The 16,968-nt window shown below is 35.4% G+C and overlaps 1 protein-coding gene across 1 annotated transcript in view; it reads left to right on the forward strand.

Moving 5' to 3' along the window:
* Positions 1-16,968, forward strand: part of adgrv1 (adhesion G protein-coupled receptor V1) — a 669,968-nt gene that overhangs the window by 311,200 nt on the left and 341,800 nt on the right. Inside the window, exons 58-62 of the mRNA XM_039759338.1 lie at positions 4,746-4,925; positions 7,078-7,242; positions 14,589-14,709; positions 16,089-16,212; positions 16,766-16,904. Of these exons, the coding sequence (XP_039615272.1) occupies positions 4,746-4,925; positions 7,078-7,242; positions 14,589-14,709; positions 16,089-16,212; positions 16,766-16,904 (729 nt within the window). The remainder of the gene's footprint in view (positions 1-4,745; positions 4,926-7,077; positions 7,243-14,588; positions 14,710-16,088; positions 16,213-16,765; positions 16,905-16,968) is intronic.

A 16,968-nucleotide genomic window follows, 5' to 3' on the forward strand; every position in this document is an offset into this window, starting at 1 on the left:
ACTTCATCTTAAAATCGTTTAATTAACCAGTTTCTCAAATCACATCGTAATTAAAGTAGCACGTTAAATGCTTTGTTTTGTATTTGATCTTCTACTCGTATGTGCTCTATGTGTGTGAATCACTACTTGCTTTTTAAACCGGCTCTCTTCCTCCAACTGGACACAGAGTCCATTACATTCGTGATATTACAGCTCTCTGAATAACTAAAATACTGAGATGTATCATTTTCATGATGATAGGAGCTAAAGCACATTATTAAACATGTGTTTCACTTCGATGAAATAATTTATTGCAGCAGTACTCAGGGGTGGCTCTAGGCTTGTGGTGGCACTGGGCAGAGGAAGAATCGGTGGCTCCTTCGTCGGCCAATGTCAGTAAGGTAGCTTATCACGGTGGATGGCCACGTCCGTTGCGGACACTGCATAGCAGCCTCGTGCTCATGACACAAGCATTTATCTTTTGCCGAAATTTGTCGCTGCGTTTTTAGCTGTGTTGTTATTTTCTCTTTCTGTTTTATATTCAATATATATTGGCGTAGCCATCACTGCAGTCAGTGCTTTTCTTTCCCCAAGTAACCGATCGCCACACAATCAGCTCTATAATAGACGTTAAGCCATCTGTAAGCTTAGCGCCGATTCTTCAAAACGTTTAAAGAACATTGAAATATCTTCGTAGTACATGTTTAATTATTCTATCCTTCACGACACTCCCAGTGAAGAATATAGATTATTTAAATGAAGTTAAAGTTTTATGTGTATAATTTAACAAACATATTTTGCTGCATTTCACCTTAAAAATGATAGTGTCATCATATGTAAATACGCGCTTTATAAAGTGGCCCAGGTTGAGAGATATTATAACTGTAGTGCAAGTTTACAGTGGGTTGATTGTACTTATAAGTACAAACCGTTCTACAAGGAGCAATTGATTGAGTGCATTTAAAGTTCTTGGGATTAAACTGTTTCTGAACCGCGAGGTCTGTACAGGAAAGGCTTTAAAACGTTTTGCAGTGGCTGAGACAGTGTGTCCTTAAAGCTGTCTACCGATAATTCTCTTTCCGATCAGCTGCTGCTGTGATTCACACTCAGATACAGTGATATAAATACTCCGAGTCGTGCAGTGAGAGTAATATGGAAAAGATGATCCACTGTAGCAACTCCTAACGGGAGGAGCTGAAAGAAGAAGAAGAGGAAAAAGGAGAAGTGAGAAGTAACAACGCTAAAGCAGTTATGGTATTTGGAATACTATGGCTGTTCCCTGGACCATTATATTGTTACGAGTTAATTACAATCAGATGCATTACACTAATAAACAATATGCGGTTAGTTTCTGTGTATTTATAAAGCCGCGTCATGAAAATAATGAGTAATCACACAAGAACAGTAGCATTGCTTTGACGCTGGGTGCCGCCAGTTTGCAAAACCGAGCGGAGAACTTGCGTACGACAAGGTATGAGGTACCGCGGAAAAGTGCGTGGCTTTACGCCAAGTGTAGGTTTTATACATTGCGATTTGAACGTGGAAAAGTTAGCACATTTCTGTGCGTACGCACCGTTTATACATGAGGCCCCAGGAGAATATTACTACTGATCACAAAACCGGTAGGCAGATGTGTTTAATAGGATACATATGCTGGAGGACAAAAGGGTAGCCAGGAGACAGCAATAAAGACTCAGGAGGAACACATCCATAGTTCCCGCTATGAAATATACATGTCCAATCTGCAATAGGACTTGTAGGTCCAGGATAGGAGTATTCAGCCATCAAAGAACTCACCGTCACTTCTTTTTATAACCCAGAAAACACGTCACATTCAGCTATAGGAATTATGAGAAGTGTTAATATGTAGTTTTGTCTAAACGTGTTTAGTTTGCCTTCTGCACCCTATTGTGCCTCTCACTTTAGGTGTTCCTTAGATCTGAAATGTTGCTACCATTTCCTAAAAAACAAAACATGCAGGATTAAAATGTAAGGTAGGTCCCTAAAATAGAAACAGAAGAGACTTGCTTAATTTAATAATGTTAAACCTGTGCTGTTATAAATTCAATGCCAGGGCTCCATTTCATGTTTCACATGCAACCAAAGCCGGGAACCCAGCTTTAGATATTATTGCTATTCAGAGGACATGTTAGTGATCTCTTTTCATATTATTAAAAAATATCATCATAATAAGTGGTGCACACTCTGTTGGCTTCCTTATCTTATTTGCTGTCTTTTAGTGTCAAGGCATTTAGTTTATTTTACATGATTTCACATTTACTGTAATTAAAACCTACACATAGCACATTGTATTGTTTTTTAGCATAGCTGATTATGCAAACAAATTAGACTGGTAAGGTTTTTGTTTAAACATCTTTTTTTGTTTTAATCATTGATGGGTGGTAATACATTTGATTTCACTATTTCTTTTCATTATCATAGCTATAAGAACAGACTTTTCAGACTTTGCTTTTGTATTGTAATATTACTTTAAAATTAATTTTAATTAATATTATTAATTGTGGGCAGCACGGTGGCGCAGTGGTAGCGCTGCTGCCTCGCAGTTAGGAGACCCGGGTTCGCTTCCCGGGTCCTCCCTGCGTGGAGTTTGCATGTTCTCCCGTGTCTGCGTGGGTTTCCTCCGGGCGCTCGGTTTCCTCCCACAATCCAAAGACATGCAGGTTAGGTGGATTGGCGATTCTAAATTGGCCCTAGTGTGTGCTTGGTGTGTGGGTGTGTTTGTGTGTGTCCTGCGGTGGGTTGGCACCCTGCCCAGGATTGGTTCCTGCCTTGTGCCCTGTGTTGGCTGGGATTGGCTCCAGCAGACCCCCGTGACCCTGTATTCGGATTCAGCGGGTTAGAAAATGGATGGATGGATGGATTATTAATTGTATTAGTACATCAGTTTATTTGGTGTGATCAAAACTTTTCCATCCTGAACTTGAATGGTGCCAACTTGGCTAATGGTCAAAAAATTGGCTTCTGTGACCTTAAAATATGTCAATTACAAGTTTCAAACATTTGTGAACTAAAGTGTATGTTACTTTTCAGTGTATGTATGCACTTTATAGTGTATGTTTCACATCCAAGTCCATGTAGATGACAAAACCCACAAAATCAAATATTCTACTATCAGAAAACTTTGAGATGAATACTGTAAGGCTTCTAAAATGTTTTGGGACTCTAACCAAAGGGATGACACACCAAACAGTGTCCCGAAGCGTGATGGCAGCGTCTGTGGAAGACAGCCTATCAGTTGCTGGGGCAAAAGCAGGATCCTAGTGCTGTAGCAGCTCACTGCGAAAGCAAATTTGAAAAGATCATGGTCATGCTATAAGTACCTGCCTTCAATGGGTGATGTAAGGAACATTATAAATGCAAGGAACAGTATTACTTTGCCACTAACCTGGTCACGACCCTGCCTGATTGCTGTGTCTGTTTATAGGAGAGGGGTAGATCCTGCTACCATAAATAACCATGCTGTTCCAGTTTCAAGTAGAATAAAGCTGGTTTTGCTAAAGTACTGAGACTCTGCCTCATGTTTTGGGGTGCAAGACAATGAATCACATGTCACAATACACTTTAAAGGACTTATCCTTGTCTAGTGAACATGTGCCAGGAGCAGTCCACTTCATATGCTACAATCAAGAGGTGGACTAAAGAACTGTATCATAACAAGATGCCTCTCAAAGGTGACCCAGTATCTGATCAGGCTTTGACATTAATGACAGAAGTCAATGTTACCCATGTGGAATGAATCATAATACAGTATCAAAGAGTGACACCACATGAGATTAAAGACATTATACAGATTAGATATGTGTCAGGTAAATCCCTTCTTCATGAACAATTAAACATGAGAAAAGCTTGTGCATATTTTTCACCCTGAATTCTATCTTCTGAAATAATGCATCATGACATCCACTGTTCCAAAGAGAATCTTGAGCTGCTTAGTTTTTGCTAGGGGAAATTTAAGATGCATTTCATAATCAAGGAAGAAACTTGGGTACATGACAATGATCAAGAGTTCAAACAACAACTAAAACAATAGAAGTATGGTGATTCTGCAATATCAAAGAAATTTGAGATCTAACCAGTGCTGGAAAGATCATGTGCATTATTTTTTATAACATTCAGGGTGAAATCAATGTCTCAAAATAACTTGTCAATATTGTGCTTGTATGTGTTTTTGTGGCAAGGAAAGTTGTCAACCATCTTCAACCACCAGACTTCAATGCAAAAGTATGGCTTTGAAGAGGTAACACACCTAACCTTTTTTTCTGGATCTGACCACCACCTCTTCCTTTTTATGAAGAGTTACTTCCATGGGAAGCACTATTCCAATAGAGTTGCATAAGAAAACATTTTAAATACTTTAAAAAGTGTATTGATGTTAATGGGAGTTGTGTCGAAAAAAATGTGCATTTTTTGTTTTTACTTGTGTTTCTCTTACTTGCTCAGGTTGAAAAATTTTATTACTTTACTAAGTATATTTTTAAAAAGTGTAAGAATGATTATGATGGTTATGTTGAAAAACAAATCTTGTTTTGTTTTACTGGTGTTTCTCTTAATAGGTCAGATTCCATTGTTTTATCACATCTTGTATTTCTGTTTTTTCAAAATTTGCTTAAGCAGTCACATTAAGTTTCTAACACATCAACATAAATAAAACCTAGTCAATGTTTAAAGTAAAAGACTGCAAAAATGAAACACCCATTCATAATTACGCTATGAGACTGTAATAATTTTATTGCTTTACTCAACAGGACACGGCTGTGATAGAAATCACCATAGTGGATGACAATATTATTGAATTCTCAGAGACATTCAATGTTTCACTGACTCGAATATCGGGTGGTGCTAGACTGGGAAATGACTCCTCGATTATGGTTTACATTCCTCCTAATGACTCACCTGTGGGATTGTTCAGTTTTGAAATGAAAACGGTATGAATCACCTATAGTTACTTTCATTCACCTATCAATCCATTCATGGATGGCTATTTTTGGACAAAATTTCGATACATTTAATATTTGTTATAATAGTCAACACTCAACTATATCAATCAAAAGGAAAGAAATGTTTTGCTTTTTTCGAAACTATCTTAATTGTAAATTGTGAGATTTCTTTGGGGATCGAAGGATTGAAACCTGCTGAAATTTACAGAAGGATATTGGCTCAGTCCCAAAACAACAACAACAGCATTTATTTGTATAGCACATTTTCATACAAATGCTATAGCTCAAAGTGCTTTACAAGATGAAGAAGGAAATGATTTAAAAAACAAAAATAACATTGGGCAATACTAAGTAACAAAGAATAATTTAAATTAAGATCCAATGGCTAGGAGGACAGAAAAAAAAAAAAAACTCCAGAAAAAACAAAATCTGCAGGGGTTCTGAGGCCAAAAGACCATCCAGCACCCACTGGGCATTCTACCTAACATAAATTATCTAAATCAGTCCTCATGGTTTTCAGGCTTCACTTGAAAGAATTAGATGATCATGGTCATGTGAAAATCTGGTTTACTACCTTCAATCCATCAACGTGGGGACTGGAAGGTGCCTTGATCAGGTGGTGGTGCAGATCACCACCACTGAAAAAACGGAAAAAGAACAGCAGAGAAAAATAGGGATTAGTATGGATTGCGGAGCTATGAACAAAATAATAATTTAATGCATATATAGTTTATCAGGGGTACACTAAAATGTCGCTATGAGAAAGCCATGTTAAAATAATGAGGATTTAGCAGTTTTCTAAAATGCTCCACTATATTAGTCCGGCGAATTTCTAGCAGTAAACAATTCCAGATTTTAGGTGCATAACAGCAAAAGGCTGCCTCACCACTTCTTTTAAGTTTAGCTCTTGGAATTATAAGCAGACACTCATTTGAAGACCTAAGGTTACGATCTGGAGTGTAAGGTGAAAGACATTCTGAAATATAAGATGGAGCGAGATTATTTAAGGGTTTGTAAACCATAAGCAGTATTTTAAAGTCAATTCTGAATGACACAGGTAACCAAAATAACAACGTCAAAACTTGATAGATGTGCTTGGATTTTCTTTTCCTAGTTAAGATTCTGGCAGAATCATTCTGCACTAGTTGCAACTGATTAAGTTCTTTGTTGTGTAGTCCTGAAAAGACTGCATTACAGTAATCTAGGCAACTAAAAACAAAAGAGTGAACAAATTTTTCAGCATCTTGCAGAGTTAAAAGGGATCTAACTTTTGTTATATTCCTTAAGTGAAAAATGAAATACTGTTAATCTGATTAAAATGCAATTTAAAATTTAGGTCAGAGTCAATAATTACCCCAAAATTCTTTACCCCCGTCTTGACTTTTAAGCTTAATGGATCAAGTTTATTTCTAATACCCTCAGTATATCCATTTTTGCCAACAACTAAGATTTCTGTTTTCTCCTTATTTAGTTTGAAATGAAATAGCATGACTCAATGAAAGGTTTATGAATGGGTAAAAGGTTTAAAGCGGGAAGAACAAGTGTAACCAACAAGGCTTGATCTGGTCAACCATCAACATCACACACACAAGCCCACATAAACGTGATGGATGCCTTTATCAGAGAATACTGATAGATTGCATTTTCTGCTGTTGCTGCACATGCCATAATGCATAATGGCTTGGGGTACTGAAAAGTTTGCTCAAGATGGGTAACCAAACAGCTTACTGATCTGCACAACCTAATGTCCTTCCGTGAATTTCAGCAGGTTTCACCAGAAGAAATCTCACTGCAGTGTGTTGTTCAACAACGGTGCAATCCTGCAACGGATCATTCATGTTCATCTTGTTGGCTTCAGCTAGACTTTGAACTACCCATATGCCATCACAAACATGTTGTATCGCATCAGCTAGTATACATTATGGTAACCGCATGATTTTCAAATTGCCTGTATTTTTGATTTACTCTTGTATTTTTATTTACATGGTAAGATTGCCATCTTAATCTGTTTAGTTCGTAAATTATTTTTCCAGTTTTAATTTGGTGCTTAGGGAAACACTGCACCTGACGCACAGAATCTTTAGCTTTCCTATATTTTAAAAATTCAATCTAATTTAAGTCATGCATTTGTTTACTAAAGGTAACTGCCCGGGAACCTCAGTTCAATAATGACCCCTCAGGAATGGTAACCCTGTCTGTAATGAGGAATGAGGGAGCCCGAGGAGCAGTCCAAATTGTCTGGCTAGTGGAAGAAGCAGCAAAGGATGACATAACTCCTCTTAATGGAACTCTTTTCTTTAATGAGGTAATGTACAAAGTAAAACATTTTGAGTTCATATAATGACTACATTAATTTCCCTATTATCTTATTACAACAAATTCACATTTTCTTTGTTTTATCTTGTACATCCTATTGCAATATTCAAAATTTGTCATGTAATAATAATATTTTATCAATTAATAGGTAAATATATTATTCCATTTATTCTGATTATTATAGGTTACTCTTACTGTAAAAATACAACATTTTGTCATTCTAGCCATCAAGCAAAGTGTGTGAATTGAGTAAAAAAAGGTTAATTTTTTTGCAAGTAATAATTTTATCTTACTCTGTACAATTAAAAATATTGACGCCATGATCATGTGGATCAAATAAATCACAAATCCAGGAATCTGGCTTCAAATGTGACATCTGCATGTTATAAATAAAGCCACTGTTTTTCTTGAGTTTTTTGTTTTCATTGTATACCAAAAAAGACATGTGTGCCCGGTTAGTTGACTGCTGTAAACCTGTTCATTATTGGTGATTGTGCATGATGGTGCCCTTCAGTTGATTGCTAACCTGTTCATAGCTCCTTCCTACCCTGTTCTGATGCTGCTCAGGTCTCTAATGACCTTAAAGTTGGAGTAAACCAGTTTATCTAATATCACCTACTTTATTTCAAAATAAGTTTTTGCAATATCCCTCTATCTTTTTTAGGTTTTAAAACCATCTTTCTCTTTTTCTTGTATGTTTTGCTTTTACTTCTAAATGTAACAAATGTCTAGGCAAAACAAATAATTAAACTGGCCTTATATATAACCAGTTCTACATAAAATAGTTCCCCATGTCACAGTACAACTCGGAACCATCAAAGAAAAACAGTAAAATTGTCACAATAGCACAGAAGGGATAAATAATGATAAATCACTAATAAATAAGGGATGCATATGGGATATGTTTCTCAGAATACCATCAAACACGTTCATATATCATTTGGTGCATGTTTCATCATATAACCAATCCCAGTGTGCAATAGAGCCTTACCATCACATTAATCAGCATATCACTACAAACAAATTATATGCATCCACCAAGGTTAATTGTCTAGAGATGCCCATCACCACCCATAATGGAAGTTATTAAACAAGGCTGTTCAATCTGAGAAACATACAGATGCCTTCTTACATAATCTATATCCTTAGTTCCCAATTTTCTACCTGTTACCGAAGAGTAACAAAGAGCATGATAAGTCCCCTGGGCATTCTGTTGTTTCGGCCCGTACTTCTTTACTGCAGCCTTTGTCTCAGTTTGAGGATTTTCACATACAGCACCTGATTTCTCTCGGCCGCTGTTACTTCAAAGACTTGTCTGACTTTATTAATAAATTACAATCTTAATAATTGTTCTATTTTTTCAACCTCTTTCTGTGATTTTTTAGTTGCTCTAAGATAGAACTCTATTTTTATTTTTAAAAGAATTTTTCGTTATCATAAAGGATTAGCAATGGGTGCATCTTTTAGTCCAAGCATTGCAAACCTCTCTGTGGCAGGATTTAAACAGTCATATGTATGGTAATATTATATGTCTGCGCAGCCATAGAATGTTTTCAGCCCATTCCAACTTATCACTCACTCAAAGTTATTTTTTCTTTTAATCGTTAGAATATAATTTAGTGCCAAATAGATTTTCTCATCTACTTGTTTTCATTCTTACATGTTCTGTTTTCCTATGTTATTATTTCTAAAGGTGATTTCATGGTATATTCATCCATATTATTTCATATATCTTGATTTTTTGGTTTTATGTCAGTTATATATAGTATGTATTGTTAGCGCACAGTAAAGGCTGAAATCAAGACAGATAATGAAAAGGTTATTTTAAAATGCACCTTACTTAGATATAAAAACTGCAATAAACTTTAAATAGTTTATTTTGTGTAAATAATATAATTATAAATGTTTCAAATTACAGCACAGAGGCAGATGGAAGTGTCCTTTATCAGTAGTGATTTTCCAAATTCTGTTGTACCTCTTATAATCCATCTCTGGAAGCCATTAGATATAATGTACGGACATAAACAGAAAGTATCTCTTTATGTTATTTATATAGTGGTCAGCATCTTGGATTTATACTCATCACTGTTATTTGTATTAAATCTGTTTTGTGAATTTCTTAAAATTTCCGAGTTCAAAATTAATATTAACAACAGCATGCTGTCTTATGTGATTTCTCATACACACCAGGCAAAGTTCAAATATGAAGGAGTTACTGTTCCAAGAAAATTATCTTTTTAAATTGAAATTCTGCAATGTGATGAATTTAAATTAAAAAATATATTAATTGTCTTATTTTAACCTGCACACTTAATATTGTTAAATATGAATATTCTCTCAAATCCACTATATCTCTTTCAGAGTATTCTTAAATATACAGTTTAAGAAATCCTTTTGTAAAATTTTAGACACCACACATAATATCTTGTTTACCTGGAACTGATAATTTTGACATGTTAAACAGAGGACTTCACAGAGATCTGAAGAAGAAGGTGGCATTGCGCCACCTAATTTTTACATCAGTTACTGCCCTGCAAATATACAGTACGTACACTAACATTAAACCACACCTGATTGGTTAACCAAGGAAAGGAAATCTTGTTAAAATCCTCTCTGTGTGTTTTGCCGTGTACTTTAGTCATTATTAATCACCATTAATTTACAAGTAATCTTGTGGGCTACATTTCCCCAGGATATGGTACTGTACCACTGTACTACATACAGTATTTTAAAGTTGCCATTTTCAGTAGCCCCTGTGAATGAGAATGTTATATCTAACCTACTTTAATCTATGTATCCTTTGAACTATGTCTTAAATATAGTCTTCTGGCAACACACTGTTCTTTCTGTATACAAGCTAAGAACTTCATCAAAGGTAACCTGCTAAACTTCCATTATCTGATATCATTATTTATCTCTGAAGTGATACTGGCTAGTTTTGTTGAAGATACAGGTAGTATTTATAGACACTATGTAAACATTTAAAACCATTTATCCCTGAATTGGCTTAGAAAGCAATGCAAGTAGGATCTCACAAGTAAAATTTCAGATAATGAATGGAATTCCGACATGCATTTTTCCTCAATCTTTGCAAGGCTTTCTTTAAAGGTAAATATTGTACATCACTCACATAGACCTCACAACATTCTGTGATGAGAGCCAAAGTGTGAACTACATCATGAGTAACCTGTCTCACTGGGTCATAAGTTGAATCTGATATTGTTGTTTTTTTGTTATTCCTGGAACAATGTAAGAATTTGCTGTTCTAGGATAGTGATTTGCCTTCAACCGTTAGACACCATAAAGGTGGTACGCTACATAAGTTCACATTTTTTTAATAACTGATCTAAAAAGCCATTAACCTTAGAAATGTAAACAATTTTAAACAAAAACCTGTTTTTGTGAATAATAAGCAAAGGATTTTTTAAGAGTGAAAAGGGGATTTTGTGTGTTTTACCATGCACGTTCTGATCTGTGATGTCAAAGGCCCAATTTAAAGGTGATTGATTGAAAGAGAATAACTGACTTTGTACTGAGTTTTGTAAGAAGCAAAAAAGTGCCAAAAGACAACGATTGATAAAAAGTTGTAAGTCAGTAGGCAGGCAGAGAACCAAAGAACAAGGCAAGATGTAGAGCATCACATATCTGAATCATAAAAACAGTGTCAAAATTTGAACTCAAAAAACAAAGCTAGAGATTGACTAACCAAAAATAAACGAATTGACCAAAATCGTTGACAAAAGTATGTACTTTATGTAAAAAATCCCAAAACTAGTGCATCTGTAAAATTGTGGCACCACCTTAAATGCCAATCACCCAATAATGTCAGACATTGTTTCCTAGCAATCACATGTTGTCATAAAAAAAACAAGGTGGTGGCCATTATAGCTCACTATCAAAAATCCACAAGGATGAGTAACTGAAATAATGATAAAGTTATTTTATGGAAATTTGCTTTGATCCAGTCAGCAAGATACAAGACCACATTACTACATACAAGTCATGCAATAAAATACAAATTAATAGCATATTTATATTCATAAAAAATAAATACATTTAAAAAATGAACAAAATTGAATTTGGTCTATTTAAAATTTTTATTACCATTGCTATAAAACTGTTTCTAATTTTTTTTTTATTTGTTTTACATTTTGGCAGCAAGTTTCATCTCCCAGAAGATAAAATTTGGAAACAGTTATTTAAATAGTGTTTCTGGTCCTTTACAATCTTATATGCTTTTTCTTTTTTTTTTTTTCTTTTTGCTTTAATTATACAATTCTTGAAGCCCTAGTTGCGGTGGTCCACAGATCCCAACTAGGTTAATTCCTAAGTTTGTTTTAGTACTCATAGACAGTCTCCCAAACCATGCCAGGAATGAAAAGTCTCTCAAAATGACATGCTTAGTAGTTCCATAGGATGCTAGTTGAAATGTTTATTTAGTGTAGTCCTCTTAATAAATAGCTGAACCATTGGAATTTTATGTAGATGTATTGCATGTTTTCATTAAAATTCAAGCTATTAACCAATATGATCTCCAGGTAGTTAAAGCTACTAACACTCTCAGCTTGTTATCCATTAAGGACCAGTGGTACACCATTCTTCCTAAAATCAATGAGCAGCCCACTTGTCTTCCTCATATTTAATTGGAGTTCCTGCTCCTGGCACTACCTCTTTATCATCTTTGCCTCTTTCCCAAAATGTGCCACATTATTAGAGGTGTCAATCAATGCTGTATCATCTGCAACCTTGACAGCTTGACAACTGCCACCAGATCATCTCAAACTATTAGTACAGAGAAGAGTATAAGGGTGATCACTGTATCTTGTGGAGGTCCTATCAATGTATAATGCACTGTAGAAGTTTATTAATCAACCTTACCCTGTTAAGGAGAAAATTCATAATTCATATGATAAAATAGGGGTCCATATGTAACTTCTGTAGTTTACTGCAAAATACAGTATATCAGGCTTCATGCAGTTAAAGGTTGAAATCAAGCCAATAAACCCTATTCTTACAAAATAGTGTGGTTTCTCCAAATATGTATAACTGTGTATGATATACTGTATATTAACAAAAACCTGAATCAGGAGGTAAGGCAACCTAAAATGATGATGATATTCCAAGAATAATAGAAATCAGCCAATATCAGATTGCCTATTTTGGGAATGATCTGCACTTAGACCATTTTGAGTTAAAATATTTATTTGCATCTTCCTCGGATAGCCTTAGATCATTAATCACTGCCAATAATTTAACAGAAACATTGGGATTAAAATTAGATGAAATAACATTATGCAATGAAAAATCTACTGTGATATTCAAAACAACATTGCTTGCTTAAGTGAAAGTATCCTATCCTGTCTTTCACAACCCAAAAGGAAAATGGTGTCTTATACATTACTATCTTTAAATGGTAGTTCTGTTTTAAGAGCTCTGTTTACAAGGAAAACAATAACCTGGTTCTTATTATGATAAAATGAATTAAGCTGTTTTTTTTTTTAGATTTTTTTAATACAGGTATGTTAAAGTTATTGTGAAATAACTTGGTACCACCTCTGCTAAATCTTACCTGTTTTTCTTAATGTATGTGTAGAGCAACATTAGAATAGACTCTTTTGAATCATAGCCCTCTGATCAGCTGGTGTCAAGTCAAGTGTTCATTTTCCATGATATTTTTGGAACACCATGTCTGACTATTTGTATTTTGTTTACTTAATAGTAAAATTTTTAAAATAGAGATGTACAGTTGGAATCTAACAAAACTATTTATGTGATATTTACAATATTTATGCGTTTTGCATTTTTTCTTACTTGTTTCATTAAGATATACAGGAGGCTATGGCTTCTCTTTTGCATATAAAAAAGCTGTGTTACTGAGACAGTGTACCTTGGTTGTAGTGCCAAGGGATAATGGTATGTAGCAAAAATACTATGAAAGTACTAAGTACTTTTTGGCATACAATATTTTTTGTTCCCCCTATCCCCCCAGGGCTATTATTATTAGTTCATTGGGGCTCGTTACTCTTAAACATACCATACCACACCATTTTCTAAATTTTTCTTAATACTGAGCAATGTCACGGGGTAGCTGGAACCTAGTCCGCAAGCACAGGGTACAAGGCACAATTCCTAGACAATGCGCCAGGCCATCGCAGTGTAACACACACACCATGTATATAAGAGCACTTAACAGTCCAATCCAGCTTTCATTGTAATGTATTTTATAGTGCATTGTGAGGAGTAAGAAGTCGATAGAATAGGAAGTACTGCATGTACCCAAGGAGGCCACATGCTAAGCATGTCTTCTTTAAGCTTTGCCTACTTTTTCCTTCATCCGCTTCAAATCTCATTTTCCATATAGGTCACCACCTTGTCTCTTTTGCCTGTGCAGGACAGCTGCCATCTTCCACTCTCTGCCACCCATATTTCTTACCCATATGTAATTACAGTGTAAACTTGTACAGTGGTGCTGTTATGATTGCAGCATTCATTTGCATGAACTGCACATCCCATCTCTCTGTGCAATCACATCTGAAGCAAATACTCCACACACTAAAACTTTATTACTGAAAATGTTTGAGAAATAAAAGAAAAAAAACACATATCAGCTAATTTTCTTTTTTCTGTAACTCCAGCAGATCCCCGTGACCCTGTAGTTAGCATATAGCGGGATGGATAATGGATGGATGGAAGGATGTCACCAAATTTCAAACAAATTTGTCAGGGTATTTTTGAGATTTTGGGATATTTAGTTTTTCTGTTGTTTTTGGTTACCCCTAAATATTGATATATCAAAATTACCTTTCTTAGCAAATGCCTACTTACTTAGATGTACCATCCTGCCAAAGTTCAACTTTTCAGCTAAACAGGAAATAATGTTTTATGAATGATTGAGTCTGTTATGCCGTAAACTTTGCATTTTATATATTGTCACACACATGTGCATGGGAAGGGCTTAAGTGATTGTACCTTTATGCTGGGCTGGGGGTGGCAATGTGGACTAACTCTCTCTTTCTTCCCTCTTCTCATGATCCTCCAATGAAGATCCAGCATGACATTACTTCCGGTTCTGGCCCTAGTAGCACACTCTTTCCTGTCTACCCTCAATAAAAGCCTTCCTAATTTCAATGCAGTCTCAGTTCTGTTTGGACTCAGTCCTTAGTGACTATTCTGTGCTTCATTTTTAGCATATTTTATACCAAGTGTATGGGTGACCACCTGAAACAGTTTTCTGCCTCTTGTCCTTTATATGTAATATAATATCTAATGTTATATTAATCTTCGATATTTGAGTTTTTTTTATTTTGATAACCAAATGTTTTATTTTTTTCACAGACTGATACCAAGAAGACAATACCACTGTACATAGTTAAAGACTCAATTCTGGAAGGAGAGGAACGATTCATCATTCAGCTTGTGTCAGCCACAAACAATGCAGAAATCAATCCAGTTGATGGTCCGTATTAAAACTTCATTTTTTAGCTAAACATCCATCCATCCATTATCCAACCCGTTTTATCCTAACTACAGAGTCACGGGGGTCTGCTGGAGCAAATCCCAGCCAACACATGGCGCAAGGCAGGAAACAAACCCCGGGCAGGGCGCCAATCACCAATTCACCTAACCTGCATGCCTTTGGCCTGTGGGAGGAAACCAGAGCACCCAGAGGAAACCCACGCAGACACAGGGAGAACATGCAAACTCCACGCAGGGAGGACCCAGGAAGCGAACCCAGGTCTCCTAAGTGCGAGGCAGCAGCGCTACCACTGTGCCACCCTTTTTAGCTAAACAGAAAATCATTTCCATCCATCCATCCATTATCCAACCTGCTATATCCTATCTACAGGGTCATGGGGGTCTGCTGGAGCCAATCCCAGGGCGCAAGGCAGGAAACAAACCCCAGGCAGGGCACCAGTCCACCGCAGGGCACACACACACACTCCAAGCACACACTAGGGACAATTTAGGATCACCAATCTATCTATCTATCTATCTATCTATCTATCTATCTATCTATCTATCTATCTATCTATCTATCTATCTATCTATCTATCTATCTATCTATCTATCTATCTATCTATCTATCTATCTATCTATCTATCTATCTATCTATCTATCTATCTATCTATCTATCTATCTATCTATCTAGTAGTATCCTGATGATTCAATTCACAGGAATTGTCCAAAGGCCAGACCATACCAGATCTTAAATCATTGAGACAGATATCAGCAGCAGGATGTTGTGGTGGCTCTTTTTCTCACCATATTCAAACATTACTTAAAAAATTCAGTCCCATTAAAAATAATATACACCCCTTTTTGTCCCAGCTTTATATTTAATTATAATATTCTGGAGTATTCTGACTAAAACAATCTCCAAGTCCTTCGGTTTTATCTTTTTTCCTGGAGTGTGTGTCTAATGGGATGTTTAAATTTGTCTTATTCTACAGTTCCTCTATGACACTTTAAACAGCAGGTCTTAAAATTTTCCAAACATACACTGTATTACTATTTTGCATAGAAAACTGCAGTAATGTAATGTGTCATGTAATGGTAATGGACAATGACCTCCAAGGTTTTTCACTACAGTGTAGCACTTACAATACTGAGTTCTCTTGTAAGTCAATAAACGCATACTGTTGCACATGTGTAAAGTAAATTTCAATTTATTTTTTACTTGTATTGAAATAATATTTATTATTTTGACCCATGGTTTTATAGCATTCTGTGATATTTGCTTTTTAGGTTAATATGTAATCTTTAAAATGCATTTGTAATGCTTTGTTTACCTTAGTATGAAAGTTTCACGTTTTTAAGAAGGTAATTCTTTTTCAGGTTCAGCCACAGTAATCATTTTGGGTGATCCTGGGTCACTGGGAAGAGTGGGTATATCTCCCTTGACACAAAACGTTCTCATTGGAGAACCATTTGGACTTTATAATGGTACTGCTTTAATAAGGTACTTATTTTTTTCTTATTAACATATTTCTTAATCACATTATATACTTTTTCTTAGAAGCAGGTAAGATTATTACTTTTTTATTATTGCTGTTTTCAACAGCACATACATATGCCAGTTAAATTAACAAGTCACTGTACCTCAGTACCTGTTTAACATTTAGCATTTCTAATGTATAACTCCTTTACGTTACCTAATTCTTTTACGTTGCACAATATCTCATATTTTTTGTGAATAAGCCTGTTATCAGTTCATAATGATAAAACACTGAAAGATTTTCAGGGTATCATCAGAACAAATAACAATCATTGATGGAGATGAAGAATACTATATATCCAGATCTTACTCGTCATAGCTGTTCAATATTCATTTTTGTATGAAGTTCATGGCATTAAGGGACAATTAAAACATAACAGCAAATTTTAACTGATTTAAATGACAACAGAGATAATGTATACTGTTTATCATTACATTTTTGTATTTAAGCAGAATAGACTTTATTGTACAGTTGTATTTACCTTCACTATTAATTAAAAATATAACCATTTTTCAGTGTATTACGTGGTCCAGGGATTTATGGGGAAATTACTGTGTTTTGGAACATAACTCCTTCAGTTTCAAGTGAGTTTGAGGAGACCTCAGGATTCATCACAATGAAAAACCAGCAGTCTGCTGCTACTATTCGTCTTAAGGTAGGTGGCCGGTTAGCAGAACAAAATTGCTGCTTTATACTCTGTGATTCTATTATTTTTTTAA

This window comes from Polypterus senegalus, chromosome 7 (assembly GCF_016835505.1).
Source record: "Polypterus senegalus isolate Bchr_013 chromosome 7, ASM1683550v1, whole genome shotgun sequence".
NCBI classification, from domain to species: Eukaryota; Metazoa; Chordata; class Cladistia; order Polypteriformes; family Polypteridae; genus Polypterus; species Polypterus senegalus.